A 16,761-nucleotide genomic window follows, 5' to 3' on the forward strand; every position below is an offset into this window, starting at 1 on the left:
CAACCACCCAATATGCCACAGTCAAATAGAGAGGCTAATATCCTTCTTACGCTCCAGGCCTATCAAAATAACCTAAAATTAAGTCTCTGATGCGCCGCAAAGGTCTATAAAATCTCTTATACTACTCTCTATCGCCGATAGTATGGCATATCTGCGCGTTGCGATTAGATCCCTAAATTACGCAAACTATCTAATCTAGAGGAATAGATCATTATCCAATTTATTCTCGACCTAGATTTACGAGGATTTCCCCTGCGACTACGTGGTATTAAAGAAATAGCCAACTAATTGCTCGCCGACCGCAATGCGCTACCCATCGGCAAGCGCTAGGCTAGAAACTTTATTAAGTAACACCCAGAGCTTAAGACGCGTTTTTTTCGTAAATATAACTATCAGAGGGCTAAATGCGAAGATCTAACTATTATTCGCAATTAGTTTAGGCTCATTAAGAACACAATCGCGAAATATAATATCTAATTAGAAGATATCTATAACTTTGACGAGACTGGCTTTATAATAGGCCTGATTTAGAGCGGGATGGTCGTCATAGGCGCAGAAAGGCGTGGAAGACTGAAATTAGTGCAGCCTGGAGACCGGGAATGGGTTATAGTCATTCAGGCGATCAATGCGGAAGGCCGGGCTATCCAGCCGTTCATCGTGGTTACGGGCCAATATCACCTCGCTAATTGGTACTAAGAAAGCAACCTCCCGGGCGATTAGGCTATTGCGACGTCTCAAAATGGCTGGACCGATAACGAGATAGGTCTCGAGTGGCTAAAGCACTTCAATCAGCATACAACCAACCGATCAACTGGTCCCTATTGTCTTCTGATCCTTGATGGCCACGAAAGTCACCACTCGGCCGACTTTGAGATATATTACGAGGAGAATAATATTATCACGCTCTATATGCCGCCTCATTTATCTCATCTACTCTAGCCCCTTGACGTCGGTTACTTTGGGCTACTTAAGAAGGCTTATAGTCGAGAAATAGAGTATCTGATTAGATACTCTATAACCCACGTTTTAAAGACTAAATTCTTCCCGGCCTTCTACGCCGCATTTTAAGCCACTATGACGAAGAAAAATATCAAGGCAGCCTTTAAAGGGGCTGGGCTTGTTCCTTTTGACCCAGAAAGTGTGGTCTCGAAGCTTAATATATAGCTATGGACTCCAACGCCTGCTAAGGAGGAGGCTAGCCCCTCTAACCCTTGGGTCTCAAAGACTAAATTCTTCCTAGCCTTCTACGCCGCATTTTAAGCTACTATGACGAAGAAAAATATTAAGGTAGCCTTCAAAGGGGCTAGGCTTGTTCCTTTTGACCTAGAAAGTATGGTCTCGAAGCTTGATATGCAGCTATGGACTCCAACGCCTACCGAGGAGGAGGCTAGCCCCTCTAACCCTTAGGTCTCAAAGACCCTAAAGACTATCCTTGAGGCCTAATCTCAGTCTGAATACCTTGAAAGAAGAATCAGAAGGCATAAAAGTAGCTCTCCTGAATCAATTCTAGAAGCATTGAAGTCTCTTTCTAAGGGAACAAAGGCGATTATGCATAAGATAGCATTGATGAGGGCTAAGATCCAAGACCTTTAATAGGCAAATAAGGCATTAAGCCGGCGGCGAAGGGCAAAAAGGACCCGCCTACAGAAAAGAGGGAAGATAACTCTAGATGAAGGAAGGCAAGTAATTAATCAGATAGATATTAATGCGCAGGTAGTAGCTAAATCATCGAGAAGTAGTGGTTAAGGAAGGTTAGCGCGACCGGGGGTTTGGCGCTATGGTATATATAGTAAGCCTAATTATAATATAAGAATATATTAGGTAGTGATTAAGATATTTAGGGAAGAATATAGTAAGTAGTTTTAATTAATTAAATAGTTTATTATGTTTTTATTGCGATTTATATCTTAGAGGTTAAGATTTTTAATCTATATGCTTATTTAATTTACATACTTATTAAGTATGTTATATATATATTATAATAAATATAATTATAAAGTATAATATTTAATTAAATAATATTTAAAACTTTAATAAGATTAACTTTCTTATAGGTATAATTATAAGTAAAATAATTATTATTAGTATAAAAAGATATAATTAATTAAAATTAATATAACTTAAAAGCTAGGAATAAATTATAATAATTTAAGTAATTAATATAAAGGGCTAAGTAATTTAGCTATTTATTATAAGTATAAGCTAATATTACCTTACTAACTAGTATAAAAAAAATAACCTCTTAAGTAATTAAATTAATATATATAATAAGCTTATATCCTAGACAAGTATATATCCTAAAAATCCCTTAATCTCTCTCTCTTTTATTTAATTAATTAATTCTTAACTACTAAACATATCTAAATTCAATAGCGAGGGTAATATACTTCTTGCCCTTTAAGCGCTTTAAAATAACCCAAAATTATATATCTAATACGCTATATTAATCTATAATATCTGCCCTAAAAAGCTAGGTCGCCGCCAGAAAGGCATATAATCTCGACGTGATTAGATTCCTAAATCACATAAACTATCTAATCTAAAGGAATAGATCATTATTTAGTTTATTCTTAACCTAGATTCGCGAGGATTTCCCCCGCGACTATGTGGTATTAAAGAAATGGCCAACTAATTGCTCGCTGACCGCGACGCACTACCCATCGGCAAGCGCTGGGCTTCTAACTTCATTAAGTGGCACCTAGACCTTAAGACGCGTTTTTTTTAGAAATATAACTACTAGAGAGCTAAGTGCGAAGATCTAGTTATTATCTATGATTAGTTTATACTTATAGCGAATATAATCGCGAAGTATAGCATTTAATTAGAAGATATTTATAACTTTAATAAGACTAGCTTTATAATAGGCATAATTTAAAGCAGAATAGTTATCATAGGCATAGATAGGCGTAGAAAGCTAAAATTAATATAGCCTAGAAACCAGGAATGGATTATAGTTATCTAAGCGATTAATATAGAAGGCTAGGCGATCCCGCTATTTATTATTAGTGCGGGCTAATATTACCTCGCTAACTAGTACTAAGAAAGCAACCTCCCGGGCGATTAGGCTATTGCGATGACTTAAAATAGCTAGATAGATAACGAGACTAGTCTAGAGTGGCTAAAGCACTTTAACTAGTGTATAACTAATTAATTAATTAGTTCTTATTATCTCTTAATCCTTAATAGCTATAAAAGTTATTATTTTATTAATTTTAAGAGATATTACTAAGATAATAATATTATTACGCTTTATATACTGCCTTATTTATCTTATCTACTTTAGCCCCTTAACGTTAGGTGCTTTAGCGTGCTTAAGAGCGCTTATAGTTAAGAAATAAAGCATCTAATTAAATGCTCTATAACCTATATTTTAAAGACTAAGTTCTTTCTAGCCTTCTATATTATATTTTAGGCTACTATAATAGAAAAAAATATTAAGTTAGCCTTTAGAGGAGCTAGGCTTATTCCTCTTAACCTAGAAAGTATAGTCTTAAAGCTTAATATATAGCTATGGACTTTAATGCCTACCGAGGAGGTGGCTAAACCCTTAACCCCTTAGGTCTTAAAGACCCCAAAGACTATGCTTAAGGCTTAATCTTAGTTAGAATACCTCGAGATATGAGTTAAAAGGCATAAAAGTAGCTCCCTAGAGTTAATTCTAGAAGCTATATAGTCTTCTTCTAAGGGAACAAAGATAGTTATACATAAGGTTACCTTACTTAAGGCCAGGGTTAAAGATCTTAAACAGGCAAATAAGATACTAAGCTAGCGCCGGAGGGCAAAAAGGATTAAACTATAGAAAAGAGGGGTAATAATAGTAAAGGAAGGAAGGTAAGTAATTAATTAAATAGATATTAATGCATAGGTAGTAGCTAAATCGTCGCGGAGTAGTAATTAAGGGAGGTCAGCGCGACCGGGGGTTTAGTATTATAGTATCTACGGTAAGCCTAGTTATAATATAAGAACCTATTAGGTAATAATTAAGATGTCTAGGGAAGAGTATAGTAAGTAGTTTTAATTAATTAAATAGTTTATAGTGTTATTATAGTGATTTCTAATATAAAGGGTAAAGATTTTTAAGATATATACTTATCTGGGATATAAGCTTATTATATATATTATTTTACTAGTAATATAGCTTATACTTAGAGATCTTATAGAGGTTTATAGCGTATTAAATACTTAGTTTTAAGTTATTTTAAAGTATTTAAAGAGTAAAAAGAGTTTTAGTCTTAGTATTTAAGTCTAATATATTTAATAATTAAAGAATTAATTAATTAAATAAAAAGTTAAGTATAAAAAGAAAAATATAATATATACTTATATATAATATATACTTATTATATATATTAGTCTTTAAAATATAAGTTATAAAATACTTTATTAAATATTTTATTTCTTAACTATAAGTATTTTTAAGTATGCTAAAGTACTTAATATTAAGGGAATAAAATAAATAAGATAAATAAAATAATATATAAAGCTTAATATTTTTTTTTTTATAATATCTCTTAAATTTAATAAAGTAATAACTTTTATAGCTATTAAGAATTAATATATATAATAAGCAAGTAAAACAAATAAGTAAGTAAAATAAAAATCCCTTAACTAATATTATTTTTATTTAATTAATTAATTCCTAACCACCTAGTATATCATAGTTAAATAAAAAAGCTAATATCCTTCTTACTCTTTAAGCCCTTTAAAATAACCTAAAATTATCTCTCTAATATACCACAAAGATCTATAAAGTTAGTCCTATAATGCTATAGCGCTAGCAGCAGGGCATTCTTTCTCTACGCGATACTATACCAAAGTCATAGAAACTATCTAATCTAGAGAAATAGATTATTATTTAGTTTATTCTCGACCTAGATTTACGAGGATTTCCCCCCATAATTATATAGTATTAAAGAAATAACTAATTAATTACTCGCCGACTGCGATGCGCCACCTATTAGTAAGCGCTAGGCTTTTAACTTTATTAAGTAATACTAAGAGCTTAAGATGCGTTTTTTTTATAAATATAACTATTAGAGAGCTAAATGCGAAGATCTAGCTATTATTCGCGATTAATTTAGGCTTATAGAAAATATAATCGCGAAATATAGTATTACCCTAGGTGATATCTATAACTTTAATAAGACCGGCTTTATAATAGGCCTAATTCAGAGCGGAATAGTCGTCATAGGCTCAGAAAGGCATAGAAGACCAAAATTAGTGCAGCCTGGAGACCGGGAATGGGTTACAGTCATTCAGGCGATCAATGCAGAAGGCCAGGCTATCCAGCCATTCATCATAGTTACGGGCCAATATCACCTCGCTAATTAGTACTAAGAAAGTAACCTCCCGGGCGATTAGGCTATTGCGATATCTAAAAATAGCTAGACCGATAACGAGATAGGTCTCGAGTGGCTAAAGCACTTTAATCGGCATACAACCAACCGATCAACTGGTCCCTATCGTCTTTTAATCCTCGATGGGCATAAAAGCCACCACTCGGCCGACTTTGAGATATATTATGAGGAGAATAATATTATCACGCTTTATATGCCACCTTATTCATCTCATCTGCTTTAGCCTCTTAATATTAGGTGCTTTGGGCCACTTAAAAAGGCTTATAGTTAAGAAATAAAGCATCTAATTAGATGCTCTATAACTTATGTTTTAAAGACTAAGTTCTTTTTAGCCTTTTATGCCGCATATTAAGCTACTATAATAGAAAGAAATATTAAGGGAGGTTTTAAAGGAGCTAGGCTTATTCCTCTTAACCCAGAAAGTATACTCTTAAAGCTTAATATATAGCTATGGACTCTAACGCTGGTTAAGGAGGGGGCTGAACCCTCTACCTATTGGGTCTTAAAGACCCCAAAGACCGTCCTTAAGGCCGGGTCTCAGTCTGAATACCTTGAAAGACGAATCAGAAGGCATCAAAGCAGCTCCCCTGAGTCAATTCTAGAAGCCCTAAAGTCTCTTTTAAAAGGAACAAAGGCAATAATGCATGAGAATGCCTTATTAAGGTCTGAGGTCTAAGACCTTCGACAGGCGAATGAGATACTAAGCCGGCGGCGGAGGGCAAAAAGGACCCGCCTATAGAAAAGAGGTAAGATGACTCTAGATGAAGGAAGGCAGGCAATTAATCAAATGGATATTAATGCGCAGGTAGTGGCCGAATCATCGCGGAGTAGTAGTTAAGGGAGGTCGGCGCGACCGGGGGTTTAGCATTATGGTGTCTGCGGCAAGCCCGGCTATAATGCAAGGACCTATTAGGTAGTGATTAAGACGTCTGGGGAAGAGTATAGCGATAAGTTTTAATTAATTAGATAATTTATTATATTTTATAGTGATTTTTATTTTAAAGGTTAAGGAAAGTATTCTACTCGCTTGTTTATTTCACTCGCTTATTATATATATTATAAGATAATATATATTATATATTTTCTTTTATTACTTTTATAAAAAACTTTATAACTTTTATAAAATAAGATATAATAACTAACTTAGTAGAGTCTTATACTTAGTTAAAGCTTTAAACTTAGGTTATTTTAAAAAGCTTAAAGTATAAAAAGTAATTTAGTCTTATAATTACTTAATAATATATTAAATAATTAGAATTTAATTAATTAAATAAAAAAAATAAAAATTTAGGGATTATTAATATATTTACTTATCTAGTAACGTGCATGATAAGCTTATGTCCCAGACAAGCATATGTCCTATTAATATTTACACCTTAAATCGCAATTTTAAAAAAGCTCTTATAAAACCAAGCTAAGCCTAAAATAGCTAGAATTAAAACTTTAGTTATTTTATATAATAAGCTACTTATAATAATTTTTATATATTTTTAGAAAAATCTTAGTAAGCTAGTATTTAAAAAGTCTATTTACACTGTGTAATAAGCTATTTCTCTATAAAGAAGCTTTTCTAAAAGTCTATTAAAATTATATATAGTTAATATAATAGTTAAATACCTAAAACAGCTTTTTTTAAGTTTGTAGCTATCTTAAAGCTATTTTTATTAAGCTTAGAAATCTGTACTTTTAGTGCACAGTATACTTGAGACACATGCTTATCTGAGACACATGCTTATCAAGTACGTTATACTTGCTTATTATATATATTAGCTTAAAGTTATATATATCTCTTTTATAAAGCCTTAGTTATTCTTATAAAAACCTTTTTTTTTAAAAAAAAAAAATTAACTACTTAAGAAAAAAAAATATTAACTAATATATATACATAGCGAGTTAGCCAGTTAAGCAAGTTAGCCACTTTGAAATTTCTTAGTATTTATACTTTATTTAATAAATATTTAAAATAATTCTAGAAAATTTAAATTAAGCTATAAATAGCTTTAATCTTAAAAATAGCTTAATAAGCTTATCTTAGTTTCTAAAAAACTTTATATAGACTCTAAGGTAAATACTTAGTAAGATATATAAAATATTTTTATTTGCACTATATAAATAGTATTTCTCTATAAGGGAATTTTCTTAAAAATTTAAAAAAAAATTATAAATAGTATATTTAAGAGTTAAATAGCTAAAATAGCCTTTTTAGATCTCTAGCTATTTTACAGCGTTTTTTTAGAAACTTAAGGTTTAGGATTTTTTAATGCACAGTATAGGTAGCCAACTTGCTTACATAGCCAACTTGCTTATCATGTACGTTACCTTATAGTTTATTAGCATAAAAAATTTCCCTTATATAAAAAAAACATTAATAGCTTAGCCAACGTTTTTCGCAAATAATAATGCACTCTGCAGCAAATCCCAATTGCCCGTTAGTTAATACACAGGACCCTGAACAACGGAGCGAATCGTCTCAACCTCGAGACCCCAGGCGAACAGGCTCTTTATCCTGGCGACGACAAATGGAAGCTTACATGAGTCATCTCTAAATACTCCTCTATCCGCACCCCCTCGACGCCACGCGGGGAGATCGGGTCGGATAGCGGGCGCCCCCTGAAAACCCGTGCGAAGATCGGCTCGGGTAAACATCCCATAGTCCTCAGGCTTGGCAGGCGGTAAATCTCCATTCAAACACCCGGTGATTTGGTTTAGGTGATTACGCATGGGGAGATCTAGAATATGGGGTAAACCCGGGGTATAATTACTCCAGATCATCCACGCCCGGAAGGATCTCATTATCCCAGCAACCCCATTGCATACTAGAACACCTCTTTCACTAGCATTAAACATCATGTCTTTGGCCGAGAAGCCTTCCCAGGAGGATCACATCCACCTTGAAAAAACATCTCCTGAGATGCACCACCGCGATTTTGACCCCATCGCAGAGAAGAAGCTCCTCCGAAAGATTGATTTGCATCTTGTCCTGATCCTTAGTCTTCTCCTCCTTTGTGCCTTTGTCGACCGGTAAGCCTACTAACACTATCCAGATACCTCTGCTAATATAACTACAGCATCAATGTTGGCAATGCCCGCATTCAAGGCCTTGAGGGAGACCTCAACATGACCGGAAACGACTACAACATCGCCCTACTTACCTTCTTCATCACATACATCCTCTTCGAAGTCCCGTGTAACATGCTCCTCAAGAAGGTCCGACCCTCGGCGTTTCTTAGCTTTATCATTGGAGCATGCGGTGTCATCACGATCGGACAGGGTGTTACACACTCATTCAGTGGACTTGTCGCATGCCGCGTACTCATCGGTCTCTTTGAAGCTGGATTTGTTCCTGGATGTGTCTACTTGATCTCTATGTTCTACAAGCGACACGAGCTCCAATGGCGGATCAACTTGTTCTATACTGCCTCTATTCTTGCTGGTGCATTCTCGGGATTCATGGCCTATGCTATTGCCCACATGTCTGGCATCGCGAACTATGGTGGTTGGAGATGGATATTTATCCTAGAAGGTAGGCATTCCTGTCTGACTGCATGGTCGGGGTTTAACTTCTACTAGGAGCCGCGACTGTCCTCATCGCCATCTTTGCCTACTTCTACACTCCCGACTGGCCTCAAACAGCTAAGTTCCTTACCGAAGACGAGCGAGAACTCCTCCTGGCTCGACTGGCCGTGGACACTCCCGACGCGACGATGAACCACTGGAATAAAGGCACTGCGAAGCGGGTGTTTGGCGACCTGAAGATCTGGCTCGGAGCGTTGATGTATCTAGGCATCGTCACGACCACATACAGCACTTCATTCTTCATGCCGACTATCCTCAGAGAACTCGGTTTGACTTCCCTTCGAGCGCAGGTCATGTCCATCCCGATCTATATTGCTGCCGCGGCCGTCACTCTTGCTGGTGCAGTCTTTTCTGATAGGCTCAAGCATCGCTTCGGATTCATTCTCTTTGGATGTGGTCTCACTACCATAGGATATGGAATCCTCCTCGCCACTCCATACGTCCCCATTGAAGCACGATACTTTGCCCTCTACCTCATGTCCTGTGGCTGCTGGCTCGCCCAGCCCATTACCGTCGTCTGGCTGAACAACAACCTCGGCGGCCACTACAAGCGCGGCGTCGGTGCAGCTGTGCAGCTCTCCATTGGCAACTGCTCTGGCTTTGTCGCCTCAAACATCTTTGTCCCGGCACAGGCGCCGAGGTATCTTCTTGGATATGGCGTCGGGATGGGCTTTGTCTGGCTTTGTGTCGTTGCAGCCTGTGCGTTTGACTTTTGGATCCGGCGGGAGAATGAGATGCGTGATGCTGGGAAGAGGGATTATTTGCTTGATCTGAATCAGGAGGAGTTGAACAATCTTGGTGATGACCATCCGAGCTTCAGGTTCACCCGTTAGAGGACAGGGGCATAGGAGAAATGTGTGTTCCTCTTACTCAGCACAGATTCTCAAATATTAATACTTCACCATAGGTGGCTTATTAGTCCGTTTGATATCCCCTTCTCTGAAATTTGGAGAAGCCCAAAGTGACACCGTTTCTTATCAACAGAGAGCATAGGTACTTTAGGAGCTCGAACTGATCGCCGGATATGGGAGGACGTATTGATCCGAGATTTTCCGCAGCCATGCATCCCATATTTATGCCAGTTCCTCCCCGCCCACGCCGAACATCGTCTCACCCAGGCACGCTTCTCCCGCAACACTAGTGCTTAGCCAGTCGCCCTGTAGCAAGTCATCTAACATAGCCCAGTTCGAGTCCAATCCCAGGCCTTCCAGATTGCCTAGCAATAGCGCCGAGTCTAGAAGACGTTGAATCTCCGCTGGCATCTCTTCGTTCACTGCTGGAGGAACCTGATCCTCTGCCTGTAACCGATCTTCGAACATTTCCAGGATCCGAAGGACATGGAAAGCCGACGGGAAGTGCGGCTTGTAGTATTCGAAGAGCTCGATGCACTGCGACCATGATACCTGGAGAGAAGTACTGCTGATGTCAACTTCAGGCATCGGGCAGAGACGTGCTGCAATCAAGACAACAGCGCAAGAGAAGGCGTCTACCGTACTCAGTTAGTATGGCCACGAACAGAATTAGTGACCGTCTTACAGTGTATTTTGTGAGAGATTGACGTCCAGTATGAGTTACATATGTTCTCATGAATATGAGCGATCAACGTTTGGGCCGCGGAGACGCATAGCTTGCATGCTTTCAACGCCAGCTGATGCTCGAGCCTATCGTCGTGCCCAACTTGCGGAGTGTTCGATGTCTGGGCTAAGAGTAGGAGAACAGGTCGCAACAAGAGAATTCGAATATACAAGAGCCTCGGTTCGATGTCAGCTGGTGTTCAAGTCCTTGCTAGGGGCCACATACCTTGAATACAAGATCTTGGCGCCCAGTTCGATCCTGGGATTTCTCGGAGCCTCCATCTGGGGGGGTACGGAAAGGTATCCAGGCAGCGAGTCCCGAAACTCGTTGAGCGCCATGTTCAATTCGAGGACGGTATTCAACTGATCGCAAGACCAAAATTGTGTGTCGAGCCGTCGGAATACGGTATTTTTCTTTTCGTAAAATGACACTAGTATACCATGTAGAATGTCGAACAGTTTGTTGGAGTAGACGAAGCTCGCCAGTTGGGGGTTCAGATGGCTGGGCTGGCGGCCCTCGCCGTCTTCGAGTAAGTATTCGTCGTCGATCATCAGAGGCATCGGGACCTTGGACTTGGTTGAAATCATGGTAGGTCGGCCAAAGGTACATGCGAGTTGCCTGTAGACGGTTGTCAGTTCTCCGCTCAAATTATTCTGACACGGGCCGTACCGATCCAAAAACACGCAAGTATGCCAGACTCTACGTTCCATCTCCCGCTGAAGCTGATTTCTTGAATCCGACCTACGCTCAAGATGAGCTCCTATGCTCTGTGCTGCCCTGATAGCCGATCCGATAACGTGCCAGCACCGATTCGCGTATTTTGTCGATTGAAGATATACTCCCGTGAGTAACAGGAGCTGCACCACGGAAAGTGTTGGAGAGTCGAGGAATTCGTCCATGGAACATCTCTTGGACCGCTGATAGAGCTTGTCGGCAATCGCAAGCTTTCGAGGGGTCACGACTTGGTCGCTAAACTGGCAGCCGATCGCTAGGACAATGTTGAGGGTAGAGACGAAGACGGCGTCTTGGAGGGCGTTGGGAGCTGGGTCGAGTTCTTTGCCGGTAGCCCATAACAGGTCGTAGGATTTCATGAAGGTTGGTTTGTGGAGGACTGGAAGGATTGGGTGCAGAAATTCCCAAAATGACTCCACGAAGCCATCCGCTACTCGCCGAGGTGGGAGGAATAAAGCCTCGGCGTCAATTTCCTGGTGACTTGGCGGCACAAATGAAGGCTGCGGATTACTGAATGACATGTTGGAGGCCCTTAATGTCCAGTGATTCTTGCTGGCAGTTCGCAGCATTGACTGGGTAAAAGCTATCGGAGATGATTCGCCAATCGGGCAATCCGAACCACCTTCGGGAGAAGGGACAATGACCATGGCATCAGTTCCGATGAGGTCATGATGCCGCGGCGGGGTTGGCATGCCATCCGTTGCTCTTCGGGATGAGGGCGAAGTTTGATATCGAGCTTGCGCGGGTGAGGGTTCGCTTCGCGTCCATCCATCAGATGCGGACCGAGGAGCATTCTCGTCATTTGTACTGGCCTCAGCCAAGTTGGGGAATTCGCCCGTCTCCCTTCTCTTCTCGAATTCCTCCAGTCGGGCCTCCAGACTGGAGACATACCTACACAACAGATGAGCCACCAATCGGGCATTGCTTCAGAAAAATTCGCTTGCCTTTGTGTCTTGAGCGCACCCTGCTCATAGACGCAAGTATCGCTCCACCCTTTCCTCTCACAAGTCGAGCAAGCCGGCTGCTTCCCATCGCACCTCGTCTTGCGCGCCCGGCAATAATTGCAGGCAAGGGCGATCTTGCGACGCTTCGCTGGTCTCTCCCGAGGTGGATTGATCGGTATGAAGCCTGCCGCCGAGGACGTTTCGGACATGTTGACGAGCTGGCACTGGATCATTAGTTCAGGGTCGAAGCGTGTCGACGGCTTGCAATTTGGCAACTTGGTGGCTTATGTATCTCCGCTTGGTGACAGGCTAACTGGATATACCCTAGTCTATCACGAGAAGAGCGAGGATAACCTCTACCTTACCCCGCATTTTAACGCCTTGGCAGTTATTAGATCAATCTGCAGTTCGGTTCGGGCTCTGAAAGCGTGTAGGATTTGCCATTGATAAGAGGCTTCTCTGTCATGCCACTGACCAAGCAGTTTGAAGCTATCGAGGTGTGTCCCGTAGCTTGTGAGCGGAGTCAGGTGCTGAGCTGAACTCTTTGCCAGAGTTGTGGCAGTTGATTGGTAAAGACATGCCGCCCTTGACGGGCAAAAACACCACCGGAAACTACTCATGTATCCATTCGCAGTCGTTCAGCAATTCACGCGAATGCATAAGCTATGCGCTCTTCGGCTATTTCAAGCTTTGAAGCATACTATTCTAAAACTTTGTTTTGATGAACTCGTCTGGGCCTGAAACTGTCCATCTTTACGACGGAATTCACTGTGAGTATCATGAGGCTGCCCTTGGGTAGCGTCTGACAGATGTACCCGCAGCCGCTGGAGGCTCCTGATGACAATCACTTGAACAGTCTTGTTCCTGCTTCGAGAACTGATTTCGAGAGCTGCCAGTTGGCTCAGTGGTAGCAGAGAAGAACACCACCCGGTTTCCGAGACGGCTCAACCCCTACCCGACAAGAAGACAATGCCGGATCAGGACACCGAACTAGAAGAGACCGACATCATCATTCCGCAAAAGATTTCTAATACTGGCTCTCTGGGTGGTAACCGGGGCGTCTTCCCGCGAGAGGCCAAGCTCATCTCCCCGAAGAATCCGAGGTGCGGGAAACGGCTCCACCTTATCTCCCCGATCCGAAGCCATTGGCTCGGCTACTCTTATCCCGATCACCCCTTGAGGACCGTCGTCTCTGTGCAGGCAGGAGATAAAACAAGTTCCTTGGGCGCCATCATCTAGACTAGTCTTCTGACCACTTGGCCAATTGTCTTAGGATCATCACATTGCAATCATGCAGCTCAATGTCCAGGCTTCACACTTTGCCACTGCTGCCATGGCCCTCTGCGGCTTGGGCATCCTTCAAGTCGTACTCTCGTGCCTATACAATTTCTTTTTCCACCCTTTGCGCAACATACCTGGACCACCGCTGGCACGGATATCCCGGCTATGGAGTCGAATCGGAAACTTCCATGGGCGGAAATCGGAGAGGATCCACGAGGCTCATGTCAAGTATGGCTCTGTGGTGCGAGTCGGGCCCAACGAGCTTTCGTTCGCAGATCCAACTTCAGTACCGGAAATTTACATGTCGAATGATTTTGGCAAAGAGAACACATTCTACGTGAGTATGGACGATTGCTGATTAGAGCGACCCGATGACATGGGAGATCTAGCGGGCGAAACGAATCTTTCATGAGAATCATTTGTTCAGTTTCCGGTAGGTTATGACTTTGCGACAGGCATCTCCGAAAAGTATTTGAAGGCTAACTTGATGATTAGGGATGATGAGGCACACAAGTCGAGGCGTAAGCTATTCTCCCGAGGTTTTTCACAGTCATCCATGCTTGACTTTGAGCCTCATATCTCATCCAAAATCGAAACGATGTTCAACCAATGGGCCGCTCTAGCGCCGAATGGCCCTATCAATGTTTACCCGTGGTGTCATTGGCTGGGATTCGACGTTATTTGTGAGTAGAGACCGAGAACTTGAGATGCAGGTGACTGATTGCTATAGACCACCTAATGTTTGACGAGGACCCTAGCTCTGTGCATGCTGGTCAGCCTCACGAGGTTATGAAGTATATTCGAGCTTGGAAGCCGACTTTTATCTATGTGAGTGTTTTTAAAATGGTCAAGGGCAAAAATACTGACCAGTAGTAGAAAGAGTTCCTGCCGCAGATGGAACAGTTCGGAGTATACGTTCCCGGTTTCGTGGGCGGATACTTCAGAGAGGTCTACGCATGGAAAAAGGTATTGCTACTGTTTTGTCAGGCCACCAATCAAATTCTCACTGATGGTTCCAAAGTACGCTCTTGAATTGATTGTTCAGGCCCGTCAACGTGACATTGGTACACCATTCTTGCGAACTGCTCTCGCCGCCGGAAAGGACGGATCTCTTCCACCTTTGACCAACTCTGAACTCGCAGAGGAGTGCATGGGTGGCATGTAAGTTTTCCAGCTCTGGAGAGTCTGTTCCTGGGTGCTGATGGCAGGCTTCAAGGTTCGGAGGCAGTGGAACTACAGCAAACACGTTCGTGTACATCCTTTGGGCGTGTTTGAGCAAGCCCGAAGTTGCCGCCAAGCTGAGGGCAGAGCTCAAGGAGAAGTTCCCGGAGCCAAATGTTGTCCCTGACTACAAAGTAGGTTTTTTGACCTAGCTCGTGATGGGCATAGCACCGGCTAACAGTTCCAAGACTTGCAGTACCTTGCCGTATCTACAAGCAGTCATCTCGGAGACTCTGCGAAGGTATCCCACCATCATTGCCACCCTGCCTCGTACCGCAAACAAGTCGACCGTTATCAACGGAATCCGGATACCCAAGGGCGTGAGTATATGCCGAAATAAAGTTGTTATTCATACTAATGAGCAATAGACCACCGTAGGAACTCAGAACTACACAATTCATCGCAACGAAGACGCCTTCCCACTACCGGAGGAATTCATCCCTGAGCGGTGGCTGGAGTCGGATACCGCCGATCTCCGGAGAGGATCTTGGACTCCTTTCTCGATGGGTTCTCGAAAGTGCATCGGCATCAAGTAAGAACTCCAATTTCTCCGGTATGATATTAGGCTCATCAAATTCCATAGTCTCGCACAAATGGAGTTGACCAAAATGGCTGCAGCCTTCTTCCTCCGCTTTGGTGGCAGCGTCGACAGGAGCATGACCGAGGAAGACATGAGGATGTACGACACCTTCAATGCTGGACCGGCCGGAGCCAAGCTACTTCTACACTTGCAAGAGGTGGACAGTAAGGCTTGAGTTGCTGCAAGCGATGTGCAGGACATGGAAGCAATTAATTGGTCAAATAGGGTTAGGGGGGATTGTGAATGTCTTTATTAAATTTGAGTGTCGGCCAGAGAGTACAATAAAAATCTGTTGGATTAACCCCTCGTGTGGCGGCATCTGCCTCGAATATGCATAAACCTAGTGCTACATACCAAAATCAACTTTAGTAGAGTTGATTTATTTTGCCCCACTTCACAGGGGGGGTAGAGTTCATTTTAGCAAGGGGATAGAATTGAATTTATGATTGGCCATAAACCTTGCCATCTAATTGAGGCACGTCATACGCGAGGAACGCTAGTACGCGTCGCGTAAGACTCATTATAATTAGCATTCAGGGGGCAACCGCAATCGGAAAGAAGTTGGAATTTTTAACTATCCCATCAGTGGTCTTAAGGCTCCAAGCCGTACCTCACCCCACATTGAACACGTGATAGCCTTAGTACAAGCGGGGTACGAAAAGTTAGCTCAATGAAGCTATCACAGCCAAAACACTATAGAAATCATTTTCAAGTCAACGATGAATTCCCTATTAATTCCACAAGAGGCACAGGCCCTCAATGCCTATGATGACAAGAGCTTTATCAAGGAAGATCATAGCCACCAAATGCACCCCAATGACCCCACCCGGGTGGCTGTTTTTCCGGCCGAAAAGGACCGCGGCACCAACTTTGAACCTTTCCCCGTAGAAACACGCAAATTTCACATCAGCACACCGCCGCCAACGCCGCTGCAGCTATTCCAGCTTTTCCTTCCTATTTCCCTTGTTGAGAGATGGGTCCAATACACTCAAAGCTGGCTCTCGTGGCTCAAGGAAAATAACGTTGTTGATAGCTGGAAACACCCGATGATGAAGAACGCAAGGCTACGAGCTTGGCAAGGGACCTCTGTTGCAAAAGTATACGTATGGCTTGCAGTACTGATTTATATGGGTATACATAAGGAAAGGACTATTCAAAGCCACTGGGGTACTCCAAAGCCAGGGGAACAACGCCCTTTATACTCCATCATCAAGTTCATGCCCTATTGGAAGTTTCATATCCTTCACCGCCATCTTCGCCCCTTTGACTACACCAAGATAGACGAGACTGCGCCTCTTCCGAAGGTATTCCAAGCTTGTGATGAGTAGTCTAACCATATACAGGCTGCGTCGGCAGAGATCTTCATCCCGGGCTCTCATCTCGCTATAGATGAGTGTATGATCCGCTATACGGGCAGGTCTAATGATATAACAGTCGTCAAGGGCAAGCCTATTCCTCGAGGCTTCAAGATCTGGGTTATCGCGCAACACGGCTT

General features: G+C 41.9%; 3 protein-coding genes across 3 annotated transcripts; 2 read left to right on the forward strand and 1 right to left on the reverse strand.

The window, feature by feature from the left end:
* Nucleotides 1-8,205: 8,205 nt before the first annotated feature.
* LRP88_06581 (uncharacterized protein) lies at nucleotides 8,206-9,766 on the forward strand (the record flags this gene model as incomplete). Its single annotated transcript, XM_083243119.1, has 3 exons — nucleotides 8,206-8,378; nucleotides 8,426-8,880; nucleotides 8,928-9,766. The coding sequence occupies 3 exons, from the start codon at nucleotides 8,206-8,208 to the stop codon at nucleotides 9,764-9,766; spliced, it is 1,467 nt and encodes a 488-aa protein (XP_083102055.1).
* A 240-nt stretch (nucleotides 9,767-10,006) lies between these two features.
* LRP88_06582 (fungal specific transcription factor domain-containing protein) lies at nucleotides 10,007-11,599 on the reverse strand (the record flags this gene model as incomplete). The annotated part of the gene is made up of 4 exons (XM_083243120.1): nucleotides 10,007-10,419; nucleotides 10,509-10,684; nucleotides 10,734-11,126; nucleotides 11,178-11,599. 4 exons carry the CDS (start codon nucleotides 11,597-11,599, stop codon nucleotides 10,007-10,009), a joined length of 1,404 nt encoding a protein of 467 aa, XP_083102056.1.
* A 1,554-nt stretch (nucleotides 11,600-13,153) lies between these two features.
* Nucleotides 13,154-15,441, forward strand: LRP88_06583 (cytochrome P450; the record flags this gene model as incomplete). Its single annotated transcript, XM_083243121.1, has 11 exons — nucleotides 13,154-13,378; nucleotides 13,458-13,802; nucleotides 13,855-13,898; nucleotides 13,961-14,148; nucleotides 14,196-14,293; nucleotides 14,342-14,431; nucleotides 14,487-14,626; nucleotides 14,682-14,820; nucleotides 14,875-15,006; nucleotides 15,055-15,218; nucleotides 15,270-15,441. The coding sequence occupies 11 exons, from the start codon at nucleotides 13,154-13,156 to the stop codon at nucleotides 15,439-15,441; spliced, it is 1,737 nt and encodes a 578-aa protein (XP_083102057.1).
* Between the last annotated feature and the right edge of the window lie 1,320 nt (nucleotides 15,442-16,761).

Source organism: Fusarium phalaenopsidis (assembly GCF_050370095.1).
Source record: "Fusarium phalaenopsidis strain FUZ10S chromosome Unknown contig_32296, whole genome shotgun sequence".
In the NCBI taxonomy this organism is placed as follows: domain Eukaryota; kingdom Fungi; phylum Ascomycota; class Sordariomycetes; order Hypocreales; family Nectriaceae; genus Fusarium; species Fusarium phalaenopsidis.